This window comes from Muntiacus reevesi, chromosome 5, assembly GCF_963930625.1.
Source record: "Muntiacus reevesi chromosome 5, mMunRee1.1, whole genome shotgun sequence".
NCBI classification, from domain to species: domain Eukaryota; kingdom Metazoa; phylum Chordata; class Mammalia; order Artiodactyla; family Cervidae; genus Muntiacus; species Muntiacus reevesi.
Genome location: NC_089253.1, coordinates 100,928,202 through 100,945,854, shown reverse-complemented (window position 1 = coordinate 100,945,854; position 17,653 = coordinate 100,928,202). Strand labels below are relative to the sequence as shown.

Here is a 17,653-nt window from a genome sequence, read left to right as displayed (position 1 = left end):
ATAGACAACCAACTTTCACAATTGGGGAAACAGAAACTCTGATGTTTATAGCATTCTTATATGTACAGGGAGCTGGCACAACAAACTGCTTTTATAAATAAAAGAATTTTAACAATATAATTTATCTAGTTTAACCAACAAAGCTAAACTAATGTTATAAAGATTTCTCTGGGAACTTAATCAGATCTGGCAATAAATTTACTCACCAACTGATGGCAACTATAGACGCTATGTGGGAGTGAAGAGGCAGATGTATATAGGTGTGAGCATGCAAGCAAGCGTCTGTGTAAACCTATGAGTATGTGAATATGTACCTGAGCATGCATATATAGGAATTAAAGTCATAGGAATAAGTAAGAATGATAACAGAAATAAATTTGTTAATAACAATGAACAGAAGCATTAGGATACTAGAAGTATAGGAGAATTCAGTACATGATAAATTAATAATTGAGTTTGAAATCTAAAACAAGAATGAAGGAATGCTTTCAAAAGAGGAAAAAAGCCTGATGAGGATTAGAGAGAAAAAGAAAACTTGGCATCCATTTTCTTCTTGAAGAAATGCAGCAATATTCTACTTGAAGAAATTGAGACAAAAAAATTTAAAAAGAAGAAATCAAATATAAATTGTCAAACTTTTCTTCTAAAAATGTGGGAAAATATATTCCCACATGCCAAGAGAAAATAAAACCAAAGGGGAAAAGATAGGCAACTGGTTAGGTTGATGGGAAAGGATACTATGATCCAGTGATTCTACAGGATTTCCTGATGAAAAGTGATAGAACACTTCACACATCAAACAGAATCCCAGGAAGCCTATATTTAAGGTAATGGAATTCTGAAATGTGCGAGCATAAGTAAAAAGATTACCATAGGTTCCATTTTTCTCCATGAATCAGGATTTGAAAAGAAAAACTGAAGAGAAAGAATTTGCTATAGATTGAATGTGTCCCTCCAAAATTCATATACTGAAATCTAATCCTCAGTGTGATAGTATCAGGTGGTGAGGCTTTAAGGGACGTGCTCTGTCCTTATGAATGGAATTAGTGCTTTTATAAAAGAGACTACACAGAGATCCTGTGCCCCTTCCTCTGCCTGAAGACATAGCAAAAGATGAAAAGATGGAGTCTATGAAGAAGAATGAAGTGGGCCCTCAGCAGACACCAAAATACTTCCCAGCCTCCAGAACTATAAGAAATAAATAAGTTTCTACTGTTTGTAAGCCACCCAGTATATGTTTTTCTGTTATAGCAGTCTGAGAGGACTAAGACAGAATTAGTGAGGAAATGTTTTACTAAACATTGTGAAAGTTGCTATTCAAGTGACTAAGGGAGCTGAATTTATGTGGATAGAAGTAAAACATCTAAGATTGAAAGTTCTCAGATATTTAGGGGCAGATGGCGGCAGCAGAATGATACAACACAATATCTTAGGCTCAAGCTAGCTCAGGAGAGCTATAAAAGAGTGTAATTGTTTGATGTAAGATAATATCTTTTGACAGTTCCATGTACTTATGAGGTGACTTGCACACTGGAATATAAATTCATGCATATGATTTATTATAACAAAACATCCACTGCATGACATTTTTAGGTTATATAAAAATACAGCATTCTTTCGAAAGTGTCAGTGTTGGATCATGAGTTAAGAGGCAAGATACATAAGTTATTTTTTGTTTTCAAAAGGTGTGTACATTTTTTTTTAACATTAAAAATTTTTTATTTATTTATTCTTTGGCTATGCACTGTGTGGCATGCAGAAGCTTAATTCTCCAACCAGGGACTGAACCCATGCCTGCTGCAGTATAAGTGTGGAGTCTTAACCCCTGGACCACCAGGGAAGTCCCCATGGTAAGTCATTATGTACTTCTTATGACAGTGGATATCACAATTGTCCAAAAGACTGCTCAAATGACAATTTCTCATGTGGAATATATTCAGTTTAGCCACAGTATATTAAGATCCAAACCTGCAAAGAGTACTTCTCCACATCGAATAGGTTTCCGTGGTCTTGTCCTTGGTCCTTGCATTAATGGTCGTTCTTGAGGCAACAGGAGATAGTTTTTAGCCTCATCTACCAAGTCTCTGTGAAAAAAATTCTGCCTTTATTCCAAATGTCTAAATAATATTGTTAGTCAAATTCCAATATGGTTAAGGTATATGTAAGATGGCAAAGGGGAGCAGCATAAATCAAACCAAATCATGAATGCCAGCCAGCATTTTTATCGATTTAGGCTAGTTATTTATTTTTTGGGGCACATGGCATGTGGGATTTCAGAGGTTGAACCCGTGTACCCTGCACTGGCAGCTTGGAGTCTTAATCACTGGACTGCCAGGGAAATCCCGCCAGCCTGTATTATAAAGGTCGCAAACATGACAGCAATGATGCCAGTCACACTATGAGTTGTGAATTGACTGGTATTTCCATCATGACTTCATACCTTACTGCAAATTAGTCTAAAACTCAACATGCTTGAGACTAACAATGACTTATGGGAAACTAAAAATTACAACTTAATTACCAGCCTGCATAGTTACTGCCTTCTAGTGAATTTGATTAGCTTTTGCAGGATACTGGCAAAGGAGCACATCAGCCACAACACTAGGTATTTGCTAAATTAATTTAAGTAATAAAACTAGGTCAAAATTTGGATTGCTAAAAAGAAACACCCTACTATCATTTAATATTAATTTTCTATTTGGGACTATATGAATAGTTCACTCTCAATAAATCTGCTGAGGATGAACAGTTTTGTCTTTTTCTATGAAGTTACTTTATGAGAAGAACCTAGTAATTACACTTGTTAAGTAAAGTATCCTAACTTAAACTATTTATGTACTTACTTCACTTGAGTCCTTTGAGTGATTAGTATCTGACTAGTACAAATTCAATATGTTACTCTGTTCTTTCTCAACTCTGAAAGTGCTTCCTAAATTACACTATATTTCCATTTCTCTATATTACAAGTAATTTATTTCTGCTGGACCAGTGCCAGGTGTGACCCAATAATGTACTTCCAGTATATGATTTTGCTAAGGCCTCTTCTGAATTTATGCTAAAAATAAAAACAAAACCCCTCAAAATCCCAAGCTGATGACCAAGAACTTTTTCTAGCTTCCTCAGCTAAAAACAAAGACTGTGATCTCCTACTTGCTGGCTTTTAATTAAGTTGTTCAAGCATTCCTAGAAAGAATATTATAGAGCTAATACTTAGGGGCAAACACAGAATTAATAGTAATAACAATAACAGGGGAATAGGTACTGTTATTATCCTTATTTTATAAATAAAGGAACTGTACCAGAAAGAGGTTCAAGTAACTTGAATAAGGTCACACAGCTAGTAAATAATAAGGTCACAATAAAAGGAACAGGCTGCTTCCTTTTTTTAAACTTTTTATTTTGTATTGGGGGGTAGCCAGTTAACAATGTTGTGATAATTTCAGGTGAATAGCAAAGGGACTCAGCTATACAGTAGGTCCTGTTGGTTATCCATTTTAAATATAGCAGGATATACATGTCCATCCCAAACCTCCATCTCTTCCCCTCCCCGCAACCCCCCCCCGGCAACCATAAGTTCGTTCTCTAAGTAGGAACAGCTACTAGAGTGACTAGAGACACAGATGTACAGAACAGACTTTTAGACTCTATGGGAGAAGGTGAGGAGGGATGATCTGAGAGAATAGCATTGAAACATGTATATTATCAATTGTGAAACAGATCGCCAGTCCAGGTTTGATGCATGAGACAAGTGCTCAGGGCTGGTGCACTAGGATGACCCAGAGGGATGGGATGGGGAGGGAGGTGGGAGGGGGGTTCAGGATGGGGAACACATGTAAATCTATGGCTGATTCATATCAATGTATAGCAAAAACCACTACAATATTGTAATTAGCCTCCAACTAATATAAATAAATGAAAAAAAAAGTGACTTTGTGAGTATTTAGGGAAATTAATTACCATTTAAGTTTAAAAGGTAAACACATAAAACGCTAACACCTCCTGTTAAAGGAACAGCTTCAAATTATTGAAGAAATGCAAATAAATCTATTATGTTCTATCTCTGCTTTAGAGATCCCTGACTCTAGAACAAATTTCTTTAGTCACTAAGGGAGATCCAAAGGTTTGTGTAGTTTAAAGAGAGTTCTGACTCCCTGTTTCATTTTTATAAATGTAACATGCTGGGAAGAAATGGTTAAAAACACCATGAGGTTTCATATTTGAAACTAAACCTTAAAATCTGTCAAGTAGAAAAGTAGTTTATTAAATTTTATATATACTGTAGTTCAGAGATAGCCCAACAAGATAAATGTTTTGTTTTGTAAAAACATTTAGAATTTCTTTCAATCAAAAAAAATTTATGAAACTGCGTCATCAAACTCCAGTGGAAATCTTTCCACAGCTGCTTTAACAGTGTAGCAGACCTTTAACTCTCTCTACAATCTCAGAAAGCAAGGCTGCTCCTATTTCCTAACAAGGCATTGTGATGGAATGGAAAAAGTGCTTCTGACACACTTCTATGATGGAGTCAGCAACATTTAACTTATCTCAAAAAAAAAATATACTAGCAGAGAATTGTCTCTTTAAACTTAAGCTTGCATTAAATCTTAGAAATCTACCTCTTTATTACCACTTCTACACCAATAAATGCCACGCATAAAAAAAACAAGCTAATTTAGCAGTGGAATACTGGAAATTCAGTCTTCTCTTCTTCCTCTTGACTCTAGCCCAGAAGAAAAATCTGTTAAATACTGCCTTGATTACAGCACTAAAAAAATATAATATTTAGGAAGCAATACAAATAAGGAAATTAGGAGAGAACAGGAATGTTTAGTTGTTGATTTTTCCCATCCAGGACCATTCATACCTGCATTCTTCATCACTTTTGATGAGGGGATCAGAGCCTACAGTGCCCACCAGGAACTTGGGACTAAGCAAAGGCAACCGCACATGCTGCAGCACCTATGAGATAATAAACACTATTAAAGGCACAAACTCCATCTGTAAGGTATTTAAGAGAATATATAACTCATGCTCCCTGATTGTGTTTCCAATTGTTTTGAGATCTAATTGGATTAATTAATTGATCTAATAAATAATGAGGATGGAAGGCATAAATACAAAACTAAATTTATTGCAACCACCAGTTCATTAATTAGAATAATCAGTATCACTTTAGCATGCTTCTTTATGCTTTCAGCAGTATAGGCTCTTCTAATAACAATCTAGAAGAATATACTATCAAATTGCTAAGGACTGTAATCATAATAACAAGAACATCAAACATGTCATTTAGTGACCACTTATGAACCATATTATTCCTGTACTCTTCAAACTGTGGTGGGGTTTCCAAATCATAGAGAAGGGAGACATGATAACTGCCATCCTTGCTTTCTTTTGTTCATTATGTACCATTTAGGTTCTGATTTATGCTATAGCCCAAACATAGAGTTGATGCAAAACAGAGGAAGAAAAGTAGCAAAAAGTTCATAATGATAAACACTTAAAATGCTTAACACTTAATCTCCTTGGTTATTTGGATGGTCTTTCTTACAGTCTAATACGAACGACAGTGATAACTGTTTCTTTTTTGCAAATCAAATATGTATTACTTTATCCAGTACAAAACAGTTACTTGAAGCATTTCCCTGCATACCTGGGGTAACTGAGGACGTCTTTCTTGAATACTGTATTTTACCCAGGCCATCACTGCATTGAACACCTGTTCTTCACTGCGAACATTTAGTTCATCACTAGATATTATATCAATGAGTTGATTGGCTGGAAGCAACATGAACTCTTCACTTTCCATCACCTGTTTGAAGTTAGGTAAGAATAAAAGGGAAAACAACCTGTGATCAGATTTGTCTTTTAATATTTTTCTTCAGGGTTGTAGGGCAAAGCTTTACTTCACAGTGGAGCTGAAGTTCAATATAGTATCCGAGGACAAGAAAAGTTTAACAAGAAAAAAAGACAGGTAAAGCACAGAAGGTTTTTAGAACAATGAGACTCTCCTGTATGACACTACAGTGGTGGACACAAGTCATTATACATTTGCCAAAACTCACAGAATGAACAAAACCAAGGGTGAACCGTAATGTAAGTTATGGACTGCAGATCCTAACATGTCAATGCAGGTTCATTAGTTGTAACAAATGTATTTCTCTGGTGCAGGATGTTGATATTGGGAGAGGTTATGTGTGTCACTTACTAAACGGACATGAATTTGAGCAAACTCCGGGAGATAGTGAAGGACAGGGAAGCCTGGTATGCTGCCGTCCATGGGGTCACAAAGAGTCGGACATGCTTAACGACCGAACAACATGTGTGTGGAGACGGGGTATATGGGAACTGTACTTTCTGGTCAATTTTGCTATGACCCTAAAACTACTCTAAAAAAACAAAGTTTATTAATTTTTAAAAAAGGGAACATAGGAAAATACAGATGGCACAATTAAAATTTAGGAAAAATAGTACATTGTGATTTAGACAATTTAAGAAAAAACTTATACTTTTTTTTCTCAGTATGAAGTATCAAGATAAAAATTTATATTCAAAATAAACTATATCAAATTATAACTCCAGAAATTAAGAGGCATATAAAAATTTCAGGAAAAGCTTTCAGAGGAAGGTTAGTTGCTGAAAGGGCAATGTCTAAGACAGAAACACCAAGGGGCCAGTTTGAAAAAAGAATGAAGGTGTCAGCATTTCTGTAAGCAAGAATAACATAATGATATAAGCCATTAGACAGAGGACCGCACCACTCAGATATATTCATATTCTCATATGTATATATGAAACTATGAACATTTATAATTTATCTGTATCCAAGGTTTGGGGAATTGTCAGAATGCAGATGAAATGGCGACAAGGATGTTATCTGATTGTGCAGTTCAGTCACAAATCCCAAAATCTTGTAAATCTTGTCAAGATTGTAGAGTAAAAGGGACAGGGTGCAATGCAAACAGTCACTGCTACACTTCACGTGGCTTCTCTCTCATTCAGAACATTGTTCTGCCTGTGACGTCTATTAGTGTAGGAAGGATACAGTTTAAGAGCTTGAATTCCCACCATGCAACCTCTGATGCATATGCTATATTCTCTCAGGACAGGGCTATTTTCATGCTCATCAAAAAAATCAGAATATTTAGCAGGATTTGAGATAAGCCATAACAAGTTGACTAGTTCGTTAAGAATTTTTTTCCAAGCACATCAGAAAAAAATACAAATCTCAAATTTGAAAAAAAAAAATACAAATCTCAAAACAATTAAGGGCCATATAAAGTCAGCTGTGCTTATAGTAGAAAATACTAAAGAGCACTTCAATTTTTATGGCGCAAGTCTTCATATCATCTGAGTGAGAGACCCTCTGGGGCTCAGGAAATGAAACTGGAAACCTTTAAATTTTACGTGAAGTTGCTTAGCCAGGTCACTTAGCAGTTAGAATGCCTGCATTGTATTTTCTGTAGCAGCGTTGTTGGATTTAGCAAATAATATATGGCATGATTATACTAAAAACCACTGTTCATCTGGAATAAATTCAACTGGGCGCCCTGTATTTTGTCTGGCAGACGTATGCTGGGGGGTGTAAAGTTAAGGGTCAGATTTGGGGTTCAGTTCCAGATCAAGTATTCTGACCTTCAGCATGCAAAACTTGAGCAAGGCTCTATGTTTCTTTCTTCTTAATTTTTCTTCAAGCTGATTTCTTTACTAAAGACAAGTCATATCATATATCTTTGTGAAGTTCCTTAACATTCTTTTAGGATCTTGTCAGAGTATAAAAATTTCCCCCAATTTAGTGATTATAAAACAAATATATAAATATCAAGGATCACCAAGTTTAAAGTTTATGAATAAACCACTCTGATATTAACAAGTCACTTAATGGAAACCTTAGAGGGCAAGAAGACAAAAACATCTGTGTGAGAAAATATTTTTTGGCACTAAGAGTAAAAAGAATACTTTTGATGAACAAAGATATTAATGATCTACCATTAGGGCAAATCTAGCACTAAATTCTATCCTTGAACCAAACAACCAGGTTAAGAAAATAATGCTTTAAAATACCTGCTTTTTATTTATTTTTGAAGTTTTTTTAAAAATGTGGATCATTTTTAAAGTCTTTATTGAATTTGTTACAATATTGCTTCTGTTTTACATTTTGTTTTTTGGGGGGCTGAGGCATGTGAGATTTTAGCTCTCCGACGCATGTATTTTAGCTCTCCGATGCATGTAGGATCGAACCTGCATCCCCTACATTGTAAGGGGAAGTCGTAACCACTGGGCCACCAAGGAAGTCCACCAATAACTGCTTTCTAAATAAAAGTTTGCAGGAAATCTAAATTTTAAGTCCCACACTATTATGGTAAAAGCTTACTTTTAGTTTCTTCAGATAAATGTAGAGTGATTTGAAGAATGAATAAAGCTGAAAACAACAAGAATGAATAAGGGAAACATTCTAGAGTTGTAACAGAAATGAATGGTGAACTCAGGGGCAATGAGTTGAAAGAAAAAATTATGTTTATGAGCAAGCATAACACTGTATGAATTAAAAATTAAGTTTGTTGCTGTTTAGTTGCTAAGTCATGTCTGACTCTTTGTGACCCCAGGGACTGTAGCCCACCAGACTTCTCTGCCCATGGGATTTCCCAGGCAAGAATACTGGAGTAGGCTGCCATTTCCTCCTCCTGGATGGATGAAGTTAGGCGTTAAGGAAATAGAAGGAAATTAAATAGAGATCTAAGTCTGAAAATAATTTAAATGAGTCACAAGTGGTAAGCCCTAAATGGTGACTTATTTTGCATCTACACAGAACCATTCTAGTCCATGAACAAAGTAAGGTTTTCTTCACTGGGATTTCATTATATCAGGTTCACTTTGGAGGCAGGGTTAGAACTGCAAGGGATTCTAAAACCTTCTGTCCTATTAAGAATATTCTTCAGATATTTGTAACTACCTTAAGAACTAAAACTCAAGCTATGTTTAAAGCAAGAAATTTTAAAAAATCAACTTTATTTAAAATGTACAGTTCAATAAATTTTGATAAATGTACACATGCATGTAACCATTACCACAATCAAGATATAGAACATTACCATCAACCCCAAAGATCCTAAAACAGGGATTTCTTAACCTGGGGTCCAATGACTGGCAAATTATTTTGGAAATTCTCAATGATGGCAAATCTTTATTTTTTGCAGAGTGGATTTGATTTTTAAAAATAGTGTAACAAAGTTAAAAGTCAAATCCATTAAAGTTGTGTGAAGCTTACTCTGAATGAAAAATTGTTTGACTATAAAATACTGATTACTTTGCAAACAAAGGTCTGTCTAGTCAAGGCTATGGTTTTTCCAATGGTCATGTATGGATGTGAGAGTTGGACTGTGAAGAAAGCTGAGCGCCGAAAAATTGATGCTTTTGAACTGTGGTGTTGGAGAAGACTCTTGAGAGTCCCTTGGACTGCAAGGAGATCCAACCAGTCCATCCTAAAGGAGATCAGTCCTGGGTGTTCATTGGAAGGACTGATGCTGAAGCTGAAACTCCAATACTTTGGCCACCTCATGCGAAGAGTTGACTCATTGGAAAAGACCCTGATGCTGGGAGGGATTGGGGGCAGGAGGAGAAGGGGACGACAGAGGATGAAATGGCTGGATAGCATCACCGACTCGATAGACAGAGTTTGAGTAAACTCTCGGAGTTGGTGATGGACAGAGAGGCCTGGCGTGCCGCGATTCATGGGGTCACAAAGAGTCAGACACGACTGAGTGACTGAACTGAACTGACAAAATACTGATGCAATTAATTTTAATGAAGTATAAACTCCATTTAGTCATGGTTATTCCTCTTTTATATTTTGTTGGATTCAATATTATATTAAGGATTCTCCCATATAAATTCATGAGAGGTACTGATCTGCAGTTTTCCTCTAGTGTCTGTGGTTTGCACACTAGGGTAATTTTTACCATATCTGGCAACCTCCTGCACGTTTTTCTGGAAGATTTTATATAGGGTTACATTATTTCTTTCTGAAATGTTTAACAGAATTCACCATCTGGGATTGCTTTTTTGTGGGAAGGTTTTAAAATTATTAATTCAATTTCTTTCATAGATATAGAGTTATTCTGGTTTTCTGTTTAAGTTTTTTTAATTTGTGTTTTTAAAAAAATTTGTCAATTTCATCTCAGTTGTTGAACTTAGCAAAATGTTGCTTATGATATTCTGTTTTATCCTTTTTAATGTCTGAGGGATTAATAGTGCTGTCTTCTTTTTTATTTCTGATACTGGTAATTTGTATCTTCTCTCCTTTTTTTCTTGGTACAGCTAGAGGTTCATCAGTTTTTTTCAAAGTAACATTGATTTTTGCTCTATCCTTTATTCTTTGTTCCTTTTATTTTGGGTTTAATTTGCTCTTCTTTTTTTAGTTTACAAAAGTAACAATCAGAACAAAAATACAAACCTTCCTATATACTAAAAAAATTAAGGACTTCCCTGGTGGTCCATTGGTGGGGAATTTGCCTGCCAGTGCAGGGGACACGGGTTCAGTCCCCGGTCCAGAAGATCCCACATGCCCCAGGGCAACTATGTCTGTGTATCACAACTACTGAGCCCATACTCTAGAACCCAGCAGCTGCAACTGCTGAGCCCATGAGCAGCAATTACTGAAACCCACATGCCCAGAGCCCATGGCTCTGCAACAAAGAAGCCACTACAATGAGAAGCCCAAGCACTGCAATGAAGAGTAACTCCCACTTGCTACAACTAGAGAAAGCCCATGTGCAGCAATGAAGACCCAGCACAGTCAAAAATAAAACAAATACATCTTTAAAAAAGAGAATCTATAGGAAAGAGAAAATCATAATAGGAAAAGTAAATATATAAAAGGATTGTAGATTACTTAAATAAACCAGTACAGAGAATTTTTTTAAGTAAAAAAAAATATATGAAATTGATTATAAATACAACAGCAAAGGGTTAACATGAATATGCAAAATAGGACATCAAAATGATAAAATATAGGAGAAAGAAGTAAGAAAATGTAAAAATTTTTAGAATGTGTTTGAGATGATATAATTACCAGTTTAAAGTAGATATAGCGAATTCATTTGAATAAGTTCTAATGAGATGGATGAAACTGGAGCCCATTATACAGAGTGAAGTAAGCCAGAAAGATAAAGAACATTACAGTATACTAACACATATATATGGAATTTAGAAAGATGGTAACGATAACCCTATATGCAAAACAGAAAAAGAGACACAGAAGTACAGAACAGACTTTTGAACTCTGTGGGAGAAGGTGAGGGTGGGATGTTTCGAAAGAAGAGCATGTATATTATCTATGGTGAAACAGATCACCAGCCCAGGTGGGAGGCATGAGTCAAGTGCTCGGGCCTGGTGGGCTGGGAAGACCCAGAGGAATCGGGTCGAGAGGGAGGTGGGAGGGGGGATCGGGATGGGGAATACATGTAACTCTATGGCTGATTCATATCAATGTATGACAAAACCCACTAAAAAAATAAATAAATAAATAAATTTAAAAAAATAAAGTAGATATAGTAATGGATTAACATACTTGAAAACCAAGGTAACCTCAAATAAAAAACATACAATAGATTCACAAAAAACAAAAAGAGGAGAACTCAAGCATAATACAAAAGAAAACCATCAAACACAAAAGGAAAAACAAAAAGAAAAGAGTAAAGAAATATAAAATCAGCTGGAAAATAAGGTTTAAAATGGCAATAAATAAATATATGTCAAAAGTTACCTCAAGTGCTTGCTTCGGCAACACATATACTAAAATTGGAACGATACAGAGAAGATTAGCATGGCCCCTGCGCAAGGATGACACGCAAATTCGTGAAGTGTTCCATATTTTTTACAGTATACTAACACGTATATATGAAATTTAGAAAGATGGCAATGATAACCCTATATGCAAAACAGAAAAAGAGACACAGATGTACAGAACAGACTTTTGGACTCTGTGGGAGAAGGCGAGGGTGGGGTGTTTCAAGAGAACAGCATCGAAACATGTATATTATCTATGGTGAAACAGATCACCAGCCCAGGTTGGATGCATGAGACAAGTGCTCGGGCCTGGTGCACTGGGAAGACCCAGAGGGATCGGGTAGAGAGGGAGGTGGGAGGGGGGATCGGGATGGGGAATACATCTAAATCCATGGCTAATTCATGTCAATTTATGACAAAAACCACTACAATACTGTAAAGTAATTAGCCTCCAACTAATAAAAATAAATGAAAAAAAAGCAGTAATTACAAGAGCGATTTATTAAGTCAGTTAAGCTTTGTTTTTTTTATACAATGATTGTGCTGTTTTATTTAAATAATAAATGTTCATATAGAAATTAAAAAAAAAGTAATTACCTCAAATTTCAACAGACTAAATGCTCCAGTCAAATGACATATACTGGTAGACTGAATAATAAAACAAAAGCCTAAAATGCGCTGCCTACAAATGACGCACTTTAGGATGAAAGACACACACAGACTGAAAGTGAGGGGATAGAAAAAAGATACTTCAGGCAAGTGGAAATGATAAGAAAGCAGGGGTAGCAGTACTCATATCAGACAAGACAGACTTTAAAACAAAGACCACAGAGAAAGATAAAGACATCATAAAAAGACATTGATAAAAAGATCAATATAAGAAAAGGATATTATACTTGTTAAAATATAAGCCCACAATATAGGAGCTCCTAAATACATCAAACTAATACTAACAGACATAAAGGGAGAAATTGCAAGGGATATAATAATAGGAGACTTTAACATCCCACTGACATCAATGGACAGATCATCTACACAGAAAATCAATAAGGCACCAAAGGTGCCTTTAGGTCAGTCTACTAAGGCAAAAGCAAAAATAAACAAGCAGAACCTAATCAAAGTTATAAACTTTTCCACAGCAAAGAAAACCATAAACAAAACAGAAAGACAATCTACAGAATGGGAGAATATATTTGCAAATGATGCAGTTGGCAAGGGCTTAATTTCCAAAATACACAAATGGCTCATATAGGTTAATCTATTAAAAAAACAGGCAATCACATAAAAAAAAATGGGCAGAAGATCTAAACAGACATTTCTTCAGAGAAGACATACAGATGGCAAACAGGCATAAGAAAAGATACTCTACACTGTTAATTATTAGAGAAATGCAAACCAAAACTACAATGGGATATCACCTCACAATGGTCAGAATGGACATCATCAAAAGTTCTACAAATAATAATGCTGGACAGAGTGTGGAGAAAAAGGAATCCTCCTACACTGTTTGGAGAAGGCAATGGCAACCCACTCCAGTACTCTTGCCTGGAGAATCCCATGGACAGAGGAGCCTGGTGGGCTGTAGTCCATGGGGTTGCTATGAGTTGGACACGACTTCACTTTCACTTTTCAGTTTCATGCATTGGAGAAGGAAATGGCAACCCACTCCAGTGTTCTTGCCTGGAGAATCCCAGGGAGGGGGAGCCTGGTGGGCTGCCATCTATGGGGTTGCACAGAGTTGGACACGACTGAAGTGACTTAGCAGCAGCAGCAGCAGCAGCCTACACTGTTGATGGGTATGTAAATTGATGTGGCCACCATGGAGAGTATGGAGGTTCCTTAAAAAACTAAAGATAGAGCTATTATGTGATCAAGCAATCCCAGTTCTTGGCATATATCCAAAAAAGATGCAAACTTTAATTCAGAAAGATATAGGCACCACAGGGTTCACAGCAACACTATTTACAATAAGCAAGACATGGAAGCAACCTAAGGATCCATCAACAGATGAATGGATAGAGAAGATGTGGTGTGTGTATGTGTGTGTGTGTGTGTGTGTGTGTATACACAATGGAATATCATTCAGCCATAAAAATGAAACAATACCATTTGCGGCAACATGGGTGGACCTAGAGATTATCATACTCAGCTAAATAAGTCAGACAGATAAATATTATATGATATCACTTACATGTGGAATCTAAAAAAAAATGATACAAATGAACTAATTTACCAAACAGAAACAGACTCACCTCCAGACATAGAAAGCAAATTGCCAAATTCAGACTTAAACTGAAGAAAGTAGGGAAAACCAGTAGACCATTCAGGTATGACATAAATCAAATCCCTGATGACTATACAGTGGAAGTGAGAAACAGATTTAAGGGACTAGATCTGATAGACAGAGAGCCTGATGAACTATGGATGGAGGATCATGACACTGTACAGGAGACAGGGATCAAGACCATCCCCACGGAAAAGAAATGCAAAAAATCAAAATGGTTGTCTAAGGAGGTCTTACAAATAGCTGTGAAAAGAAGAGAAGTGAAAAGCAAAGGAGAAAAGGAAAGATATTCCCATTTGAATGCAGAGTTCCAAAGAATAGCCAGGAGAGATAAGAAAGCCTTTCACAGCGATCAGTGCAAAGAAATAGAGGAAAACAACAGAATGGGAAAGACTAGAGATCTCTTCAAGAAAATTAGAGATACCAAAGGAACATTTCATGCAAAGATGGGTTTGATAAAGGACAGAAATGGTATGGACCTAACAGAAGCAGAAGATATTAAGAAGAGGTGGCAAGAATACACAGAAGAACTGTACAAAAAAGATCTTCATGACTCATATCACAATGGTGTGTGATCATTCACTTAGAGCCAGACATCCTGGAATGTGAAGTCAAGTGAGCCTTAGAAAGCATCACTACGAACAAAGCTAGTGGATGTGATGGAATTCCAGTTGAGCTATTTCAAATCCTGAAAGATGATGCTGTGAAAGTGCTGCACTCAATATGCCAGCAAATTTGGAAAACTCAGCAGTGGCCACAGGACTGGAAAAGGTGTTTTCATTCCAATCCCAAAGAAAGGCAATGCCAAAGAATGCTCAAATTACCGCACAATTGCACTCATCTCACACGCTAGTAAAGTAATGCTCAAAATTCTTCAAGCCAGACTTCAGCAATACGTGAACAGAGAACTTCCAGATGTTCAAGCTGGTTTTAGAAAAGGCAGAGGAACCAGAGATCAAATTGCCAATATCCCCTGGATCATCGAAAAAGCAAGAGAGTTTCAGAAAAACATTTCTGCTTTATTGACTATGCCAAAGCCTTCGCCTGTGTGGATCACAATAAACTGTGGAAAATTCTGAAAGAGATGGGAATACCAGACCACCTGACCTGCCTCTTGAGAAACCTGTATGCAGGTCAGGAAGCAACAGTTAGAACTGGACATGGAACAACAGACTGGTTCCAAATAGGAAAAGGAATACTTCAATGTTGCATATTGTCACCCTGCTTATTTAACTTATATGCAGAGTATATCATGAGAAACGCTGGGCTGGAGGAAGTACAAGCTGGAATCAAGATTGCCAGGAGAAATATCAATAACCTCAGATATGCAGATGACACCACCCTTATGGCAGAGAGTGAAGAGGAACTAAAAAGCCTCTTGATGAAAGTGAAAGAGGAGAGTGAAAAAGTTGGCTTAAAGCTCAACATTCAGAAAACTAAGATCATGGCATCTGGCTCCATCACCTCATGGGAAATAGATGGGGAGACAGTGGAAACAGTGTCAGACTTCATTTTTTTGGGCTCCAAAATCATTGCGGATGGTGACTGCAGCCATGAAATTAAAAGACACTTACTCCTTGGAAGGAAAATTATGACCAACATAGATAGCATATTAAAAAGCAGAGACATTACTTTGCCAACAAAGGTCCATATGTCTGGTCAAGGCTATGGTTTTTCTCGTGGTCATGTATGGATGTGACAGCTGGACTGTGAAGAAAGCTGAGCGCCGAAAAATTGATGCTTTTGAACTGTGGTGTTGGAGAAGACTCTTGAGAGTCCCTTGGACTGCAAGGAGATACAACCAGTCCATCTTAAAGGAGATCAGTCCTGGGTGTTCATTGGAAGGACTGATGTTGAAGCTGAAACTCCAATACTTTGGCCACCTCATGCGAAGAGTTGACTCATTGGAAAACACCCTGATGCTGGGAGGGATTGGGGGCAGGAGGAGAAGGGGGAGACAGAGGATGAGATGGCTAGATGGCATCACCGACTCGATGGGCATGAGTTTGAGTAAACTCCGGGAGTTGGTGAGGACAGGGAGGCCTGGCGTGCCGCGATTCATGGGGTCACAGAGAGTCGGACACGACTGGGCGACTGAACTGAACTGAAAGTGGAAAGGGCAAGAGAAGGATAAATTACGAGTTTAGGATTAACAGATATACCCTACTATATATAAAACAGATAAACAACAAACAATAAGGTCCTACAGTATAGCACAGGGAACTATATTCAGAATCTTTTAATAACCAAAATGGAAGAGAATCTTAAAAATAACCAAATATGTAGATATATAAAACTGACGCCCATATATATGTCTGTAAACTTATTGCTGCAATATATCATACATTTTATCTATATAAACTGAATCACTTTGTTATATACCATAAAATAACACAAAATTATATATGAATTACATTTCAAAAAAAAAAAGAAAAAAAGGGAAAGGGCCCAAGTCAATAAAATCAGAAATGAAAAAGGAGAAGTTAAAACCAACACCACAAAAATACAAAGGATCACAGAGACTGTGATGAACAGCTCTATACCAATAAAAGGTACAACCTAGAAGAAATGGACAATTTCTTAGAAAGGTACAGTTTCCCAAGACTGAACCAGGAAGAAACAGAAAATATGAACAGACCAATTACCAGTACTGAAATTGAACCAGTAATTAAAAAATTCCCAACAAACAAAAGTCTAGGACTAGATAGCATCAAACATTCTACCAAACATTTAGAGATGACTTAATACCTATACTATTCCCAAAAACTGCAGAGGAAGGAACACTTCTGCAACCTTCTATGAAGCCATCATCACTGACACCAAATCAGACAAAGATATCACACACAAAAGAGAAAATTACATGTCACTATCACCATTGAACAAAGATACAAAAATCCTCAACAAAATAATACTGGCAAACTGAATCCAACAATACATTAGAAGGATCATTCACCATGATCAAGTGAGATTTATCCTAGGGATGCAAGAATTTTCAAATATCTGCAAATCAATCAATGTGATACACTATATTAACAAACTGAAGAGCAAAAATTATATGATCATCTCAGTAGATGCAGAAAAAGCTTCTGATAAAATTCAATGTCCATTTATGATAAAAACTCTCCCAAAGGCAGGCATAGAGAGAATATACTATGATATAATACAAACTGTATAAATGAGAAACCCATAGCTAACATGATCTTCGATGGTGATACGCTGAAAGCATTTCCTGTAAGATCAAGAATAAGACAAGGATGACTACTCTCACCACTATTATTCAACATAGTTTTGGAAGTCCTTGCCGGCAACCAGAGAAGAAAAATAAAAGGAATCCAAATTCGAAAGGAAGACATAAAACTGTCATTGTTTGCAGATAACATACTATACATAGAAAATCCTAAAGATGCATTCAGAAAACTACTAGAGCTCACCAATGAATTCAATAAAGTTGCAGGATACAAAATTAATACACAGAAATCTGTTGCATTTCTATAAACTAACAGTCAAGTATCAGAAGGAGAAATTAAGGAAACAATCTCACTTATCATCACATCCAAAAGAATAAAATACCTAGGAATAAGC

The 17,653-nt window shown here is 36.5% G+C and overlaps 1 protein-coding gene and 1 non-coding gene across 7 annotated transcripts in view; one reads left to right on the top strand and one right to left on the bottom strand.

Annotated features, from left to right (window-relative positions):
• Positions 1-17,653, bottom strand: part of KLHL20 (kelch like family member 20) — a 57,566-nt gene that overhangs the window by 16,362 nt on the left and 23,551 nt on the right. For all 6 annotated transcript variants that reach the window (XM_065936067.1, XM_065936064.1, XM_065936065.1 and 3 more), the window contains 3 exons: positions 5,654-5,812; positions 4,865-4,959; positions 1,969-2,084 (listed from right to left, as the gene is read on the bottom strand). In XM_065936067.1, coding sequence (XP_065792139.1) covers positions 1,969-2,084; positions 4,865-4,959; positions 5,654-5,812 — 370 coding nt within the window. The remainder of the gene's footprint in view (positions 1-1,968; positions 2,085-4,864; positions 4,960-5,653; positions 5,813-17,653) is intronic.
• On the top strand, positions 11,770-11,876 carry LOC136170024 (U6 spliceosomal RNA). Its single transcript, XR_010663484.1, has one exon. It is a non-coding gene; the product is annotated as a U6 spliceosomal RNA (small nuclear RNA).